Raw genomic sequence first — 18,748 nt, 5'->3', positions numbered from 1 at the left:
ATATACTCGGAATTCTGTTATTGTATCGAAAAGCTCGTCTCGTGTGACCGTCTTGGAAACCGATCTCTCACCTCTCCTCTCATCATCCCATCCACATAGCACTCGCCGACTAGAGTGTAGTTTCCATTCACACATGGCCTCAAAACATAAGGCACTCTCCCACCGTTGAAGATGCACACAACATCCCCCTTCTGCGCTGCCTTGGGCACGGCGGCGAAATCACCGGCATCGGTCACTGCAAACCGGCGTCCTGGACACCATTTCACCGCGCTTGTGTGCATGAGGAGAAGTTTGCTTAACAAATCTTCGGTGAGAGGCACGACATCATTGATGGTAACTTGCCCGTTCTTGTTGACTTCACCGCCTTGTGTAAGTGAGCGAGCGCCGTGCTTCAGTCCAAGACGCTCTGCGTTGACGAGATAATTCTCATACAAGGCCTGGGCAGCACGTGAATAGATGGTAAACTGGGCGTTTTTCCCGTTCGCCGTCATACAGCATACCATTGTACGCCATACAGCGTCAATTGTGCCCTTGGGGAGCCGCGCATACTTGTCGCCGAGCACATTCTGTCCAGCCACGGCCCAGGTCTGGTTGAGCCAAGCCCACGTGTGCAAGATGTTGGAAGCAAAGCCCGAATCCTCGCCCAAGAATTCTTGGTTCGCAATCTTCTGGTCAAACGGCGTACCCAAAGCCTCTAATGCCCCGATTTTGGTGCCTACCACGTGTATCACCGCCGTCCCCTGGGAGAATGCAATGCGAGCTGGTCGAAAGTCGGATTGGCGTCCGAGGGCCCACCAAGGATACTTCAGGTCCGCATGGTAGACCTTGATGGCTTCCCCGAAATACTTTTTACGCAGTGCAAACTCTTTGAGCACGTCGTACCGAAGATCGATGTAGTTGACTGAGAGATACTCTAGTTTCGGAAGTGGTGCGGCAAAATCCGGCCTCGTCAGGTCGGGAACCCAAGAAGGCAGTGGCTCCAGCTCTGGGGAGAGAGGAAGACCCTGGCCGCGACCAAAGGAGAAGATTTCAAACTGCCTTTTGCGAGTCAGATGCCAGAGAGCGAAGCGATGGTAGACCTCGGCAACGGACAAGTCGTAATTTGGCGTCACCTCCCAGTCGGATGATAAAACGTCTCCGGCCAGGCCCACGAGCGCAAACAACTTGTCTCGAGGATCTGTAGCTTGGAAGCCTCGAGTGAGAAAGAGCAGTTCCAGCAGGTTATGCCTTTGCCTCCTCGTCTTTTTGTGCTTTTGTCGCATGTCGTGGAGGAAGTAAAAGTTTTCGATCGATTGGTTGTCTCGGTGCTGCGTCTTCATTCGGTAGGTGTCGAATTGCGTTCTGAGCTCCAACACGGCTCTAGCAAATTGATCCCAGGAAATCATGGAATCGCGCGTGACTATGAGGGGATTTGATGCCAAGACCAGCTCTTGAATACACCAAACTCTGTTGAACCACGAACTTTGGATGACGGGTATGAGCGCGGACCAGTCAAACGGTGCTGAGGATTGCGGCTCCTCGAGATTTGCGACTCCCATGTTTACTGCGCTATCGAATCCGAGCCATATGAGGAAAGCTTGGGCTTGATAGAACAGCACATTTGTAAACACAGGCTTGAGCAGCTTCCAGTCGACGTGTTTTTCGTCAGGTTGCCATGAAGCCAACTTGCCGACGCCCGCTTGTATAGCCTCATTATTTCCCAGCCAGATGAGCACCCTCTGTGCTTTTGAGTAGATCTCGCCCATGAGACGAACCTGCTGCGTCTTCTCTTGGCTGTCGGCCTGGTTGATGCAAAGGGCGTCAATCCACAAGACTCTTTCCTCGTCAGGAAGCCGAAGCCGCTCCAGTGCATCATAGAGATTCCTTCCCACACTTCTCCATCTGTTGTTGCAGGTGATTTCGCCCGTGACGGTTGGGTTTCCCCAAACGTATGAGAGGGCGTCAAACTGGGCCTTGCTGGATCCGAGGCGACGATGCTCAAGGGTGCATTCGATCGGAGAGCCCTTTTTACCAGGATGCAGAATCAGCACCCGAATCTCCAATGGTCGAACGAGTGGTGCGTATCCGTCTTTTTCGACAAGTTCAAAGTCTTTGCCTGCTGTCTCTCCGGTGTCGCTCCATGGCATCCATGAGTAGTTGTTTTGCGCCTGCCAGTTCCTCTCCTTCCAGTAGCCGATGTAATAGCCCTGCCCAAACTCGGATACGACGTACACGAGGAGAGCTAAAGCCCAGAAGGATGGTCGGCGTCTCCAGATTGGCTTTGGAGAGGGATTGGAATTGTTGTTATGGCTGGTTGAATAGGCACGCTGTCCTGCAGGAGCTGCCTGTGATGCGAGTTGGTTCGTGCATCTGAGAACTGGTCGAAGACGTGCTGTATATCGAGAGCGGTGAGAGTATTTGAAGCTCTGTGAGAAAGGGAAAAGTGAATGCTTCATGATATGGACACGTTCATGATGTGGTTTCCCAGCGTAAAGGCGGTCGGTTACAGGGTAGCCGTGTTATGACTTGACTGCTGCCTTGCACCACGATTGATTCTGCCGGGCGGAAGAGAGCAGATGCCTCAGGCAAGTATTTTGCAAGACTTTTTTTCTGACTTTTTTTTCTACGACTTCACTTTTGAAGCTGCTTTCTTCTATCGTTGCTCAGTAATCTGCGACTCTCTCCAATCCTACTGCTGCTTTACGACCAGGATTTGCGATTGTCTCTCACCATTGCACCGAGCTTCTATTTTAGTCTCGCAGCTCAGCCTTGGTTGCGGGGCAGCGCAAAACCGCCCCTGTCAGCGTTGATGACCAACCAAATCAACAGCAAGACGAACCAGTTGGACACCATTTCATTGCTGTTGATTGGTTCATCTTGCTTGTGATGGGCTTTGTGCCAGTATCAAATCTGCTTGCTGATGATTCTTTTGACAGTTTGACAGGTTGCCAATGAACGGACATGCGCATCTTGACGAAATGCCCATCCATCAGTTCCTCTCTCCAGCCGGTCGATGCTCCCGCTCGCTCTCTTATTGGCCTCAGCTTCATTTCATTGTCCACTGCAGGCAATTGATGCGAATGTGGCTGAACTTGGTTGCTGCGGCCCGCTCTTCTCTCCAAGCTCAGCTCCGAGCCCCAGCCAGACTAATGCCTGTCAAATTGCTGATTCAAGAAACCGAACCCACACGCCCTTCTTTAGTGCAGCATCTTCTGCCGGCCGGGCTCGTCATAATAGCCATGGGCACCGGCAGCGCCGGCAGCGCTTTTTTAAAAGCTCACTCTCCCAGCTTCCGGAGCCGGGCGCAGATTGGACATGGCCGGCCAATATTCATGTTCCTTCGCCCGGCGGCTCTGCCTGAGCATTGCGCTGCTGGCCGTGCAGCTGCTCTGTGTCCTTTCTAAGCCGACAACCCGGGATGCGTCTTCGTCTTCTATATTGGCAGAGTCGAGTCGCATTGTGCCGGATTACGTGACTCAATACGGTACGGGAAGCCTTTCACAACGTTTCTCTCTTCTGTCTTCTCCGTTGTCCCAGCACGGCCATGCATGCTTCCACTACGTCTGGATACCTCACGTCTAGAACGTCTAAGACTAATTTACCATCTTTGAAACAGCGCCGCTTGTCTGGCTACACTCGGACGATCCATTTCGACCGGCTGACTTGCTCCAACACATCCGCCACACAACCCCCGCCACCAACCAGAGCTCCATCCCCAACCTTCCAAAGCTCGACCTCGATAACCTCGCCCTTCTCAACGACGTCGACACAAAAGGTGGAAGAATCGCCCTGACCTCGAACGACGACATTACCGGGTTGCCCGCATGGCTGTACGGATCGCTTCCAGACGAGTCGGGCAGGATTGCAAACGCCACGCCATGTGTTGTGATACTCGTTGAGAAGAGCGCTCGAGACGTCGACGCCTTCTTCTTCTACTTTTACTCGTATGACCGCGGCGCAAACATTACGCAAGTTCTGGAGCCCCTGAACCGCCTAATTGAGGATACTAAGCACGGAATGCACTTTGGAGACCATGTTGGAGACTGGTGAGAATCCTCCCTACTCCCACTCCTACTCCCACTCCGTCTACGGCGTCAATTGCTAAATCATGTCCAAAAGGGAACACAACATGGTCCGGTTTCGGGATGGGAAGCCCACGGGCATCTACTATAGCCAGCATGTGAGCGGCTCTGCGTACAACTGGAATGACAAGGCTCTTTCGATGAAGGGTGGGCGGGTAAGAACACCTCAACAATCTGCAAGCTTGGTGGCCATCACGTAATAACATGTCTCGATAGCCTTTTGTCTTCAGCGCATACGGATCGCACGCAAATTATGCCTCAACTGGGTGAGTTGCATTTACCTTGAATGACCCCTTTTCAATGCCCTGGCGCTAACAGGCATTTTTTTTTCTCAGCAACCACGTTCATGATGCAGCATTGGTGGATTTTTGTGATGCTGGTCGGCTCTGGGATCCCGTCCTTTCGGCGTATTTCTATCATCTCGACCCTGCCAGCTTCAAGCTGACGCGCCTCTTTCTTTCTGGTGCCAATTCCTCCGCCGCGTCGAATTTCACATCCTTCTTCTACTTTACGGGAATCTGGGGCGATGAGCAGTATCCGGATAACGACATTCGACAAAAGACAGTCCCCCACTTTGGGTTGAAACGATTCGTCTCGGGGCCGCAGGGTCCAATCGTGAAGAATCTCGTGCGAAAGGGCCTGCATCCCGACCAGCGCGAGAAGAAGCCGTGGATGCAGTGGGCGGTTGGCATCTTCATGTTCTGGTACCCATGCTGCATACGCGGATGGAGGCTCTGGGTATCGTTGAGTGTGGTCGTTGGCTTCATAATTCTGACGGCGTTTGGGATCAGGTACGGAATAAAGAAATACAGGAGGACCAAGGGATACAAAAAACTAGAGACGACGGATATTCCGCTCAACGACATGAGCTACAGAGAAGAGAGTTCTGGCCTACATCGCGATCAGGACGACTTTGAGGCGAGAGACGAGAGATGAGAAACGAGATATGAGATGAGAGATATGGTACCATTCTTGGCGTGCGTGGGGGTTTCTTACCCGTTACCACCTCCTTTGACGGTGAATACAAAAGTGCCAACGATGGGGTTACAGTACATGAAGGAGAGGGAGAGGAGGGGAGGTGAAGATGCTGATAAAGGACCCTGCATGGCAAGCTTCGGCCTTCCCCGCGCCGAGGAGGGGCTTCACAGCTTCACAATGCGGCATATTGCATGCTAGCTGCAGTTGAAAGTGAAACCCTGATAGACAGAGGTACAGTAGTATACAGGAAACCCAAAATTAGAGACATCATTCCACAGACACGTCAAGCTGCAATTGGCTGACAAGAGCCTTGATTCTTCATAGATTTGGGGCGTAGCTAATGCCAGTTAATGTATGAATGCTTTGTGCTTGCATTGAGGGGTTGAGGGGCTGGAGGGGCTCATTTCTGTCAGATCTCATAACCCCTCCATCGAGAGAGAGAGCCTGAATATAATAGGATGGATGGATAATAGGGGTCCAATTGTCATGCACTGATGATGTACAATCAAGTTGCCGGTTATCAACTAGACACAAGAGGGATATGCTGAGCTGTATGTATATTCGTAGAATAGCGCTCGATCTAATTTAGAACCATCTCGATCTCCTCAGCGCCCCCACAGAAGTGGCTGAATGAGCGTCTGTCATCACCATGGAAATAAGAATTTAGGCATTATTAATTGCTTTATCAATCACTCGCGCGGGTAGTTAGATAATGTCCCTCCACAAGAGCGGACAACGGCCACCCCAGCGGACAATAGCCGCAACACTAGAAACACTAGAAACCGAGCCTAAACGCGCGTTGATTTTTAGTTGATTGAGGATCACCCGCGCGGGAATTATATAATAAAAAGCGGTCGCTGCCTGAATCCTGCAGTAAAAAATAACGCCTGCGGGAGGATCCAACAAACAGGACAGATTTGGTAGCGCCGTTTGTGAATTACAAACTATGTGTCAGCAGGGGCCAGGGGGTGGTGCAATGCAACCGTCTGAGATGGAGAGCTTGGATTGAGTCTGTGAAACTGGAGTTAAGCTGAGGAGGGGTTTGATGGAGGTTTTTGATTATTCAATATTAGTAGTTGTATGGAGTAGTAGGAGTAGACTTACATGTATGAATATGGAGACGGGGGGAGGTTGATAGAGATATATACCGAGCCTCCTCTCTCTCTCATACCACTCATTCCATCCTCAACTCACTCACTCACACTAAAACAACCTACATAGCATCTTTTTACCATACAAATCACTCAAATCACTCACAATGGCCCCTACCATCACCGCCGACCAGTTCCTCGCTGCCGCCAAGCACCGCCGCACCGTCTACGGCCTCAAGAGCACCTCTGCCGTCTCCGATGAGCGTGTTAAGCAGATTGTCGGCGAGGTCCTCTCCTTCGCCCCCTCTTCATACAACACCCAGCCCGGCCGCATCACCATTGTCACCGGCGAGAAGCACAAGGGCCTGTGGGATGCCATCACCAAGGAGGCCGAGCCCATCCTCAAGGGCGCCGGCGAGGAGGTCTGGAAGACGATGAGCGGCATCTTTGCTGCCCACAAGGGCGCTTACGGCTCAGTACGTTTTTGACTTACACTTACACCCTTGCTTATAATATGCACTGAAATCCTCTTACAACACGAAACTAACTCATCATTCACAGGTCGTCTTCTGGGACAGCGGTGATGCCATCAAGGAGGCCGGCACCAAGCACCAGTCCGCCGCCCACATGTTCCCCCAGTTCGCCGACCACAGCACCGGCATGGCCCAGATCCTCGTCTGGACCGCCCTCGAGCTCGAGGGCCTGGGCGCCAACCTGCAGCACCTGCAGGCCATCCCCCCCGTCGAGGCCGTCATCAAGTCCTACCTCGGCGTCCCTGCCGACTACTCCCTCAAGGCTCACCTCAACTACGGCGACCTTGCCCAGCCTCACCCCGAGGCTGTCCCTGAGAAGCTGCCTCTCAGCGAGACCCTCAAGGTTGTTGCTTAAGTGGGTTGTATAAAATAGATTTTTGGAAATGAAACTGTTAAATAGCGCAATGTTTATAGACTATTCATAGAAACGAATAGAATATTGCTTTACAAAATGTTTTGGCTTTGTGTTGTTAAACACAACTGGCGTAGCATCGTGAATAGTGTGCAACTTAAACCCTCTTTTGCATGAGGAGCCCAAGAGATTCACTGTAGTCAAATCCAATTGGATAAATATAATAAAAGTTGAACCAACTAGAGGCTCTGGAACTTTATCAAATAATGCCATCATAAACTCATAGTCTGTCCTAACCCTTATACCGCATTAGTCTCAATTATGTCTCTCACAACCTCCGCAGCCGCCTTGAGATGGTCCACAAACTCATCCGACTTTCTCTCCCCATTAATCACCGTAAATTGAACTCTAAACACGTCACTGTCAGCAAACAATACCTCATACTCATTCCCGTGTCTGACACGTTTGCTTACCTTTCGTCAAAGACCTGCACACCAACCCATACGTCAGGCTTGTGAGGCTGACACCGTCCCATCTCTGGAAGTCCAAATTCCGTAAAACTCGTGCAAACCGGCCGCTCGCTTGTCCTGGCGAAAACAGTATCTTTATAGAACGTGGGAAGCTCCTCGCCAGGCTCCATCATCTCGCGGAGCGCCATGAGATGCCATCTGAATCCTCTTCCTCGAGTTGCCAGCGCCACGAGCCTTGCGTGTGATTTGACTGCCTCCAGGAACAATCGTCTTTTCTCAATACCACTGACAGAAGGATCCTCTGCTGCAGCACAGAATGCCTGGACGGGTGGCGTCATGATGTAAATCATGTCTGTTCGTCCACCGCGGAATGGGCGCTGGGAGATTACGTCCACTGCGCCTAGGGGGTTGTATCCGAAGAGGCGGCGGACGGCTACTTGGATTACCAGCTGGATGACAGTCTTTGGCGGGAGCTTTTGCTTTCTTAGATAAGTGGCTGCGTAGTAAGTGTGAGTGAGATTGGCGAGCGTGTAGCCATCGTGAGCTCGTTGATGTTGAACTTGGAGCGGAGAGATGCGTTTTGAAAGGGTGGCTGGTAACGTGAATGAAATATAGGAAAAGTCACCGTCGACCACGGTGTTATCGGTAGATGATCCGTTGGATGTTTGGATTGGCTTGTTTGACGGCGAGCTGAGAGCTTTGATCAACCCGCCAAACGTGGTGCCGTCAACCATGGTGTGCTCGCCCCAGATGGCAGACACGCCGTTGGCGCAGACGACAAAGGAGAGCGTCTTGTCTAGCCAGCGGTTGGAATTGTCGTCCAGGAGGAAGACGTCTGCGCGATCGTTTGCTGTTTCGGGGGAGACGTCTTCGAGGTAGATGATGAAGAGAGACTCTTCGATTGTCTTGACAAAGTTACGGCCGTCTTCGCTTCCCATTATTATTTCATCACGGGCCTGGAGCACAGTTAGCTTTGCACGATGGCCTGCTGGAAATATATATGATAGCTGAGAGAAGTGAAAGGAGAGAATATCGCTAATATTTTAGACTTACAAATGCCCACTCATCACGATTTGCGGTAGTAAGCAGACTGGTCCAGTTTGTTTCCTCTGGGGTATGCTGAGATATGGCTTGGAAGATGGAGACGAGCTTGTTGTACGCTACAACTTCGCCGTTGCGGTCTCTCATGGGAATCTTGAATGTGTGTCCACGTTTCATAACAACAATGTAGTCACTCTCTGGGTATCTGTCGTAGCCATCGCAGCCAAGGGCTGGGGTGCGATTCGTGCTGAAAAGCCAATAGACAGTGGCCACTAAATCGCATCATGTCAGTACCGCCATAAGAAAAGGTCATGCAATTTCACTTACTGTCCAGTGCCTGTTCATTGTAATAATCCTGCTGAACTGTTCCCGCATCCAGAGCCAGCTTGTACTTATACGCCCCCAATGTAAGTTCCGCTGCCTGATTCGCCTGAGGTTGGCGAAGCGTATCTTGTCCAGGCAAAGTAGCGAAAAAATTTCGCAGCCTAGGCCTCCAGTCTCGTCCTCGAAGCCACTTGTTCCTCACGTACATGTCGACGACTTCGTTATTCTCGCCTTCATCTCCAGACATCTTGGCCAGTCGTCTTTGCAGCTGCTGTCCCAGTCCATCAGGGGCCTGGAAAGCGCCGATGGCTTCACGAGTAACCTTCAACTCATCTTCGTTTGCAATGTGGCCGACGGAATCGAGGAAGATTTCTAGCGTCCCTTCGAGCGTCTGCATGGGATACTTGGGAAGGGCAACCTCTCTCTTGGCATTGACGGCGTTGTTATCGCCATTAGTATCGTCGTTCTGCCCATTCTGCTGTGAGCCAACTTTACTCTTCACCAGGTTGGAGCCTTTGGTGACAAAAGCAGCAAGATAACGAAGGCTCGGTGCATCCAAAATATCCGACGTTTGGACTGGCGCCTGAAGTTTGTTAGTGATCCAGTTCTTGATCTCGGTGGCGACGAGCGAGTCGAGTGCCATGTTTGCAATAGACTGGTCGACATCAAGTTCTTCGGCTTCCAGCACGGTAAGAGACGCGATCTTGTCGCGGATTGCAACCAGAACTAATTCTTCTGCATCTTCGACAGTTGATGCAAGAGCAATCTTTTCTTCTGCAGTTTGTTCATTTTCACGACTGGCTTGACGCGCAAGACCTCGGCCGTGAGCAGATAAAATATGAGACACGAGCGGTGGCACTCTTCCACCTGGAATCGTTTGATCAATGAAGGATTGCGGATCGAGACCAAACGCGATCTGGTGATTGCCATCCTTGAATGCCTTCCCGCTCATCGCATAGTCCACAACAGGCAGTGCAATCTCGATAGGAAGCAACTGAACGCCCTGTCTAGCCAAAGAGTGAGTGTGCTCCTGGGTAACGGTATATGTACTCTTAATCAAGGGAAAATCAATGGTGACGAAATTCTTGCGGCCTGCAGATACTTGAGTGTGCGTAAACATGTCCTGATATGTGCCTCCAGCAGCATAATTGGACTGTCCGATTGTGCCGACAACACCGCAAAGAGAAGAGAGGTTGATGAAGAAGTCGACGTCTTTGTTGTAGAATGCATTGTAGAGGTTGATCGTGCCATGGTACTTGGGCAAGAGGGCAATCTCAAAGTCTTGCTGTGTGATTTGGGATATCGTTCGGTCCTGATGAGAATTGTTAGTGTCATGCCAACAAAATCTTATACTCTTCAGACTACATATTCTAGACTCAACTTACCGACAACACCATACCACCATGAAGAATGCCTCTTACTGGCGGCATATCTTCACCAAGTTGCTTGGCCACTTGTTCAACCACGCTGGCATTTCCAACATCACACGTCGCAATCTTGACAACAGCATCGGGAATATCAGTGAGCTCTTTCTCCATCTCACCCTTAGCCGCGTCATCATAACTCTGTCGCGTAAACAAGGCAATGTGCCGTGCGCCCTTTTCTTGGAGATGCCTGCACAGATGCTTGCCCAAACTTCCAAGGCCGCCAACAATGATGTACGTTCCGTCGGCTCGTAGTTGAAGAGGCTTTACCTTGGCTTGAACTGTAGACTCATCGGAAGCCTCTAGAACGATTTTCCCAGTATGCTTCCGGCTCTGCATCAGTCTGAAGGCTTTTTCGATATCACCAATAGGCAAGGCTGTTACTGGCAGTGGTGTAAAGTGTCCAGCTCCAAAGTCGGCGAAGATTCTCTCCAAGAGTCTCTGGCACTCTGCTGGTCGCTGCTTCGAAAGTCCTACCAAGTCCACACTGACGAATCTCAGGTTCCTCTCAAACGGCTTCATGTTGAGCTGACTGCGACGGGAAATGTCCGTCTTGCCCACCTCAACAAAGGTCCCAAATGCAGCGACAGACTCCCAAGAAGCATGAAGCATAGGACCAGAGAGAGAGTTCAAGACCACGTCCACCCCGGCACCATTCGTGAGTCGCTTGACACCAGCTGCGAAATCGGTTGTGCGACTGCTAAAGATGTGACTCTCCGGGATGCCGTATTGCTCCATGAGGATTTCCCGCTTGGAGACACTGCCAACGGTGGCAAAAATGACTGCGCCAAGTCGTTGAGCAACCTTGATGGCTACTTGGCCCAATGCTCCGGAAGCAGAGTGTATCAGAATTGTTTGCCCCTGACGGAGATTGGCACAGTCAAAGAGCGAGTAGTATGCCGTTGCAAAAGTCAGAGGAATCGAGGCAGCATCTGTGAATGATAGAGAATCAGGAATGCGATGAATCAAATGGCCGTTTGTCCTGGTTCGACTGGCATAAGGTGTGCCGAACATGGCCGTTACGCGATCACCGGGCTTGTACTGCGATTTGAAGTTGGATCCAACAGCTGTAACAATACCTGCGCTTTCGCCGACCATGGGTTGAGTGGGAGGTAGTTGACCGAGGGCAATAAAGACGTCTGAGAAGTTGAGGCCCCAGGCGTAAGACTGGATTTCAATCTCATCGGGACCGAGTTCGCCGGCATCATCATCGATGAATACGAGGCTGTTCAAGAGACCGGGCTTGTCGACGTTGATCTTGAGAGGACGCTCAGGCTGGTGGAACTTGACTTCTTCTGTCTCTGAGTCGTCTGAAGTGGTCGAAACTGCTCGTGAGAGTTTCTCATTCGCGACGAAGCGCTGGATTTGTAGCTTTTCGTCCTTGTACATGAGCTCAAACTCACGGGGCTCGTTCTTTGCAATCTTGTTTTCTGTAGAACTGATGAATGTTGTGATGGCCTGTAAGACTTTGTCGGGATGTTGGTCCAGAGAGTCTTGCACATCAACAGTGAAGAAATCGAGATGGGGATTCTCGTTTCGTGCGGATCTCGAGACTCCTGTGATCAACGAGTTCTCCGGCACGACATTGCCGCTAGCATTTGCGAAGCTGATCCAGTACACCTTTTTCACACTGGATAATAATTCCGTGATGCGGGCAAATTTCTCGCTGGAAGCCTGTGTGAGGAGAGGCTGGTTAGAAGACTCGATGATGATGTAGGAGCGCGAATCGTCGGCAGCAGTCTTTTCCCACTCGTCAATGGAAGATTGAAAGCCCTTGGTAGTCAAAGCGGTAGCTAATTTGTCTGAAAATCCATGTGCATACTGATTCTCCGCAATGGAATTCAGGATTTTGAATCGGGGAGCATCAAGCCTGTTATCCAACGGCTGAGCCGCTACAGCAGTCGACAACAGCAGAGCACAATGTCTCTCTGGCTCAGGAAGATCATATGCAGCCAGATCAACCCCCGAAAATCCAGCATTTTGAAGATGTGCGTTCCACTGCTCAGCAGATTGAAGCGGGCTTTCAGTTCGTCCTTCGTCAACACCAGCCCACCAGCCGGGAATCGATCCAAACGTCATGTTGATGTACGGCGTTGTCCTAGTAAGTTCCACAAGACCAAGTACACCGCCAGGCTTTAGCAGCTTGCGGATGGTGTTGAGTGACTTTGCCAGAGATCGTGTAGCATGGACGACGTTTGCAGCAACGACGAGATCGTAAGAGTGCTCTTTGAATCCTTGCTCTGCTGCGTCCTTTTCGAGATCTAGAGTCTGGAATGTCAAGAGGTGAGCCCAATCCTTTAGCCGGGTTGTGCGGACGGCCTCGAAGAATCCAGAGGAAATATCTGTGTACATGTATTCTGCGCAGAAACTATCGCCGTTGGGAGTGCATGATTGAAGAATACGATATGTCGTGCCTCCAGTACCGGCGCCAATTTCCAGAATTCTGAGATCTCTCCTTTGGAACGTGAGCATCTTGACGTAGTCAGCCATGTATTGGTTGGGTCGAGCGCCTTCATCAGAATGATACACTCGGAACAAAAGATCGTCCTTGAGGAAGTGAGTGAGCGGATCAGTTTCACCCGTCAAGAGTAGAATCAGCTCAGGTCCAATTCTAGCCACGGCCTCTCCTTCGACGCCCAGCCTCGAGGTGAGTTTATCCAAGTCTTCTTTGGTCTTTGGGCTCTGTTGGATGAGAGACTTGCCTACCTCTGAGGCAGCAAACTTTTGCAGCAACTTCCACCAGTTGACTCGATGGTCGTCTTTCACAGTGAGTCCACGATCATTCATTTCTCTGACAGCCCAATCAATGTATCTCGCGCAAGCAACAGAAGTCAGATTGACTTTCTCTGCCTGAGAAATACCGGCCTCGTCGGACTGTAAGGGAATCACCACAGACTCGATGATCTCGGCGGTAATTGATGAAGTGTCGAGACCCCATTCCATCTTAAAGATGTTGTCGTTGCTGATAGCCTGAGAAGACTGAGCCTCTCCAACCACGCGAATCTCTCCTCTATCCATAGTGAGGACACATTGTGGCTCACCATTCTCTCTTGCTTGAAAGACTGCTGTGCTAAAGCTTGTAGAGTGCGCAAATACATCACTCAAATCGCACACGGCCTGGAGTTGACTGCCTGGCTTATTGGCAATATCTGTCGAAATAAACACATCGCTGATGAGAATCGGCATGACGGACCCCTTGATGGAGTGCTGTTGGAAAACAGGAAGACACGACTGAATGATTCCATCGAGCGTTGTGGGATGGATAACGTGTGGCTGCATGAATTGCCCAGGCATCTTTGCAAGAATGTCCGGCACAACAAGTTTATTCAGAGATTGGAAGCTTGATATCCTCATTTCGTCGTTGATTGCAAATGTAGGGCCATATTGGTTGCCTGTTGCAGCCATCTGGGCATATAGCTCCTTGTGTGAAATGATCTTGTTACAATTCTCACCAGCGCTTGTAAGACGAGAGATCTGAGACTTTTGACTGTATTCTGCTTCACGAGTCTGTTCAATCTCATCCAAATCAGTCTCAAAGACGGCTGATATAGTTCCACTTGAGTGGTCCTGCCATTTGCCTTGGTCTGACATTGAAGAGACAGTAAAGGCCCAAGAATCGCTCGAGTCGGCATATTGGAATGATATGATGACTTCAACGGGCGTGTCATCTTTGGGCAGCGTCAAAGTCTTTTTGAAGGAAACATTTTTTAGTCTGTAACCCTTGGGCTTTAGATCTGGGCGACGATCCTGATCCAGTTGTTGCAAGGCTTGGATTGCCATGGTCATGTATCCAGCAGCGGGGAACACGATAAAGTTATCGACGACGTGGTCTTGCAACCATGGAAGCCTGTCAGTACTCAACAGTATTCGCCAGCTAGGTTGGCTATCCGATGATGCAATCACTCGAGAACCCAAAAGATCATGGGCGGGATACTTTCGACATCTGTACTCGCGGCTGAGTCGCGACTCTGTCCAATGAGTTGTTGTGTGATTCCAGTAGTAGGTCGGCAAGTCTCCTAGAACAGCTGGTAGCGATGAGTGTGAGATGCTGAGTGAAGCCACCGCGCTCATATCGATGTCGCTACCACCACGGAAGAGACTCGATCCCGCATTCATGAGAGACCTGACGCCATGTTCATTACGTACCAACGTGGGAATATAGGTGTATGAAGACCCTTCACTCTGTAGCCCTGCCAGGGTTTGTTTGACTGGTCCAGAGAGAGCCGAGTGTGGGCCTATCTCGACAATATTGAGGGAACCTTGCTTTACTTGATGATACAAATTCTGTAAAGCATCTGAGAAGCGGACTGGGGACACCAAGTTCTCGACCCAGTATGAGCCACCAAAACCATCCAACTTTTCTTGTCCCGTAACACTGGAAAAGTAGCGAATCGAGGGATCCGTTGTGCCTGCCTCGAGTCCCTCGAGCTGTTGCAGATAATCAGAGCTAACCAGTTTCATATGGTGAGAGTGATACGCCGTATCAACTTTGAGTCGCCGGTTGAATATTTGATCTTCATCGAGAGCGTCTTTCAACGCTGAAATACCATCTGCATCACCAGAGATCGTTACACTCGATGGACTGTTGATACAAGCCACCACAATACCTGGAGCCTCCAATTTTCCAATGTACCTTTCAGCATCTTCACGTCCGAGCCCAACAGCCAGCATAGTTCCACGCTGTGTAGTCCGTTGTTTAGACAATTCAGCCAGGAAGCTTCTATGGTATGAAGCAAGCATAGCTGCCTTGTGAGAAATAGCTCCAGCAGCATATGCCGCGGCGATTTCACCGCTGGAATGACCAACTACCGCTGAGGGCAGGACATTCCAGCTCTTCAAGAGGTCAACGAGAGCGATTTGAACGGCTGTGCTGGCAGGTTGGCCATATGTACTGTCGTTTAAGCGACTTGATGCTGCGTCCTTGGATAATTCCTCGACAAGGCTCCATTGAGCACCAAATTCCTTGAGCAGCTGTTCCGAAGCCGAGATGGATCTCGTGAACTCATTGGCTTCCGCCGATAGGAGGTTGTGACCCATCCTCGCCCACTGCGCGCCTTGTCCGGTAAAGACGAAGGCATTTGCAGTTTTGTTTGGTATCTTGCTCCGTACTAGATCTTTTGCTGAAAGACTCTGGATGAGAGAATCGACGTCTTCAGCAACAATGCTCGTGCGCCACTGGAATTGAGATCTTCGCCCGGTGAGGGTATGAGAAAGATCGTCAAGTCGAATGTCGCCGCGACGCTTCAAATAATCTGCAAGATCTTTGGCAGCATTCTGGAGAGAAAACTCTGATGTAGCAGATAGAGGGAAGAGACGAGGGATCTTGGGTTCGTCTGGCCTGATACGCTCGTCGCGATCTAGGCCATTGATGTAATTGTTTGCGCCTGCAAGGTCTTTGTGTAAGTAGAGATTCTAACTGAAAGGTTCAACCATAGTTACCATCGTAAACCCGCCCAAATTCTAAAAGCAGCATTGCATTTGTCCCTCCGAATCCAAAGCTGTTGACCACAGCCTTTCGACTGGTCTTTGTTGACGGCCACGGTGTGAGCGATCGCGCAATCTATTTGCTTGCATTAGAAACTGTGCAAACTTCATCATCTTGCAAAAGTAGCTCATCTCACCTCCATACTCCAGTGACCCGGTTCCAGCCCAGGCTTAAAGTTTTCCAGCAGAATGTTTGGCGGAATCAGTCCCTTTTCCATCGCCATCACCGTCTTGATAAGCCCTGCAGTGCCGCTCGCCGCTTCAGAATGTCCAAGGTTGGGCTTCGTAGCACCAACAAATACCGGATTCTCGCTCTCGCGACCCTCGCAAAAGACATTTCGGATGGTGTTTACTTCGACTTTGTCTCCGGCTTTGGTTCCTGTGCCATGTGCCTCTACATACTGCACGTCAGATGGGCTGAATGGAATGTTTTGGAATAAGGTCCTTGCAAGGCGTTCTTGAGCGGCTTGATTGGGGAGCATGATTCCGTTTGTGCGGCCATCGGAGTTGATGCCCGAGTTTCGAATAACGGCGCGAATGGTGTCCCCGTTGCGCAGTGCATCATCCAGGCGCTTTAGGACAACAATTCCTACGCCTTCTCCTCGACCATAGCCGTTACCGCGAGTGTCGAATGTGAAAGACCTCCCTTCGTCGTTGAACAGCCTATTGTGGATGTATTTGTTAGTCTCATTTCTATGCGAGAGCGTGTCCAACAAGCCATCCACTCTTCATCAAGGACACTCACCCAGTCATTGACATGAGAGACATTTGATCTGGAGAAAATATCAGATTGACACCGCCTGCTAATGCCATGGATGTCTCTCTAGAGCGAAGACTTTGACAGGCTAAGCTAATAGCTGCCAAGCTTCCTGAACAAGCAGTATCAACTACTACCGAAGGTCCTTGAAGATCAAAGATGTACGACACTCTGTTTGCGAGCAACGGGCGTGCCACCCCAAGATTGTGGTATTTGGAGACGGCCACTGGGTCCTTGTGTGTTGCTTGTTCAAAGTCATGGCCGAACATGGCCACTAGAGAACCGTTAGCCATCTATTCAATAGCACGGTTAGAAGATGCACGTTACCAAATATTCCAGTGTCTGACCCCTTGAGGTGATGCATTGGAATGCCAGCATTCTCAATAGCTTCCCATGAAGTCTCCAGCACGACACGCTGCTGTGGATCCAGTGTCTCTGCTTCTTGCTGTGCTATTCCAAAGAAGCCAGCATCAAATGCAGAAATATCTTGGTCTATGAAGTGACCTCCCTTCTGGTTAATGGTACCTGGAATCTCAGGCTCGGGGTGGTAGAATGCCTCATGGTTGAATCTATCCAGAGGCACTTCTGTCCATCCACTTCGACCCTCAGCAACAACGTTCCACAACTCCTCCGGGCTGTTGGCTCCTGCAGGATACCGACAGCCCATGCCCACGATGGCAATCGGAACAGGCTCTGGGGACGTCATTTTGTTTAATTTGGGCTTCAGAGTGAAATTGAACAGTGTACGGAGCACATAGCAGCTACTGTTTACTCGGCCGAGAGTCTAGGATGAAATTGTCTATATATACAACGTAGTTCTTGCATCGACTCCTCTTTCACCCCACAAGTTTTCTGAATACAGAATCTGATAAACAGTGGCCCATGGACTTGGTTGAAACCCATGCTGTTGCTCCATTATTCTAAAACACAGGACGGAAGCCAAGTTTATTGGAAAACATTAGCCATGCAGTCATCATCTGATAGTTTTGGTAGAAAGCCCGAGTAATTCAATGAATCTCACTTTTACGTTATACCGCCGCGTCGGGCAGGGTTAGGTGTTGGCAAGCAGGAAATCTGAGGTTCCATTGGAGCGCATGCAATGCCACCCTCCCCCCAAAACAAATGGTGGTCCGCTGTGATATGCCGTCAGGGGTGAAATGGACGGATGTCGTAGCGAAGAACTTCTCCCCGCAAAACTTCATTGTACAGTACGCGGGGGAGAATGGAGTTGTCCTGTAAGCTGCCCCGGATATCGTTGAGGGGGCTGGATGGAGCATCTTCTCCAGACATCTCCACCGAAATTGTATTGCTCACGCTCGTATGTGCTCCATCAGAAGGATTCAGATCTAGCACGATGGTGAGCACCATGCTGTAAATGCTCTAGTGGCTCACATGGCAGGCATTTGCATGTCGTGCATGTCACCAATGAAAACATGGGATGAAAAATGCTCGTGCTCGTTCCCTTTTCTGGATCGAGATTTCTCGGTAGATAATTCAAGGCGCTTTGCTGGCACATGTATTATCGTCTAGATCTACGTGAACCATCTTGTGTAACGTGAGATGTCAGTATGATGCCAGTAATCATGCTTTAATTAATCTTGCGCGCGAAAAATATATGACTTCCACAAGACAGGGTGTACACGCGTAGATGTATGGCTTGTGATGTGCAGGGGTTATCGCCAGTCCCAGAAGGCGTAATCGGGTTCTCCATAGAATTGTTCAAAGAGGGAAATATAGCGATATTCACATGTAACAAACATTTACCCCAAAGATACACGTCATGTCCTCGTTCACTCATACATAGCCTAAGCTAGCAATCAAAGTATTTGAGAGGTATTCAAGCAATTGTGACCTGTGGAAAAGAAGCCGCAAGTCCTAGATAGCGTCCCGCAATTCCTAGCGCTCTATTAGCAGGTAGTGATCATCTTTGCATATCTAGTGCTTTGCTTTGAGGTGATGGTAGTTCTCCATGTAAGACGGACTTGTATAAACCACGCAGCGATTTAACCAGGACCGGTAGCTTCATACGACACGGTACATGGACACGAGGCAATCTCCAGAGCTAGCAGGGTTTTTTCCAAGCTTGAATATTTCGTTCCCCGCCAACGGGCCGATTCAGCGTCTAATATGTCTTCAGATATTCATATACAAACGCCGGGGCATCCACCAGAGTACTTGAATCATTACCAGGAGCAATTGCTTTGGCGAATTAATCGCACAGTTAATCGGGCGT

General features: G+C 50.2%; 4 protein-coding genes across 4 annotated transcripts; 2 read left to right on the top strand and 2 right to left on the bottom strand.

Moving 5' to 3' along the window:
* Positions 1-17: 17 nt before the first annotated feature.
* Positions 18-2,435, bottom strand: T069G_02126 (heterokaryon incompatibility protein (HET) domain-containing protein; the record flags this gene model as incomplete). Its single annotated transcript, XM_056169336.1, has 1 exon — positions 18-2,435. The coding sequence occupies one exon, from the start codon at positions 2,433-2,435 to the stop codon at positions 18-20; it is 2,418 nt and encodes an 805-aa protein (XP_056034652.1).
* Positions 2,436-3,294: 859 nt separating this feature from the next.
* On the top strand, positions 3,295-4,997 carry T069G_02125 (vacuolar protein sorting-associated protein 62 domain-containing protein; the record flags this gene model as incomplete). Its single annotated transcript, XM_056169335.1, has 6 exons — positions 3,295-3,463; positions 3,596-3,936; positions 3,982-4,025; positions 4,099-4,216; positions 4,278-4,327; positions 4,397-4,997. 6 exons carry the CDS (start codon positions 3,295-3,297, stop codon positions 4,995-4,997), a joined length of 1,323 nt encoding a protein of 440 aa, XP_056034651.1.
* Positions 4,998-6,297: 1,300 nt separating this feature from the next.
* Positions 6,298-7,018, top strand: T069G_02124 (nitroreductase family domain-containing protein; the record flags this gene model as incomplete). The annotated part of the gene is made up of 2 exons (XM_056169334.1): positions 6,298-6,606; positions 6,692-7,018. 2 exons carry the CDS (start codon positions 6,298-6,300, stop codon positions 7,016-7,018), a joined length of 636 nt encoding a protein of 211 aa, XP_056034650.1.
* Positions 7,019-7,314: 296 nt separating this feature from the next.
* T069G_02123 (choline/Carnitine o-acyltransferase domain-containing protein) lies at positions 7,315-17,221 on the bottom strand (the record flags this gene model as incomplete). Its single annotated transcript, XM_056169333.1, has 10 exons — positions 7,315-7,423; positions 7,489-8,441; positions 8,539-8,798; positions 8,854-10,162; positions 10,236-13,666; positions 13,727-15,658; positions 15,714-15,834; positions 15,896-16,421; positions 16,504-16,789; positions 16,843-17,221. 10 exons carry the CDS (start codon positions 17,219-17,221, stop codon positions 7,315-7,317), a joined length of 9,306 nt encoding a protein of 3,101 aa, XP_056034649.1.
* Between the last annotated feature and the right edge of the window lie 1,527 nt (positions 17,222-18,748).

Source organism: Trichoderma breve, chromosome 1 (genome assembly GCF_028502605.1).
Source record: "Trichoderma breve strain T069 chromosome 1, whole genome shotgun sequence".
Classification (NCBI taxonomy): Eukaryota; Fungi; Ascomycota; class Sordariomycetes; order Hypocreales; family Hypocreaceae; genus Trichoderma; species Trichoderma breve.
Note: the sequence above shows the minus strand (reverse complement) of the source record. Positions and strands in the feature narration are given on the sequence as shown.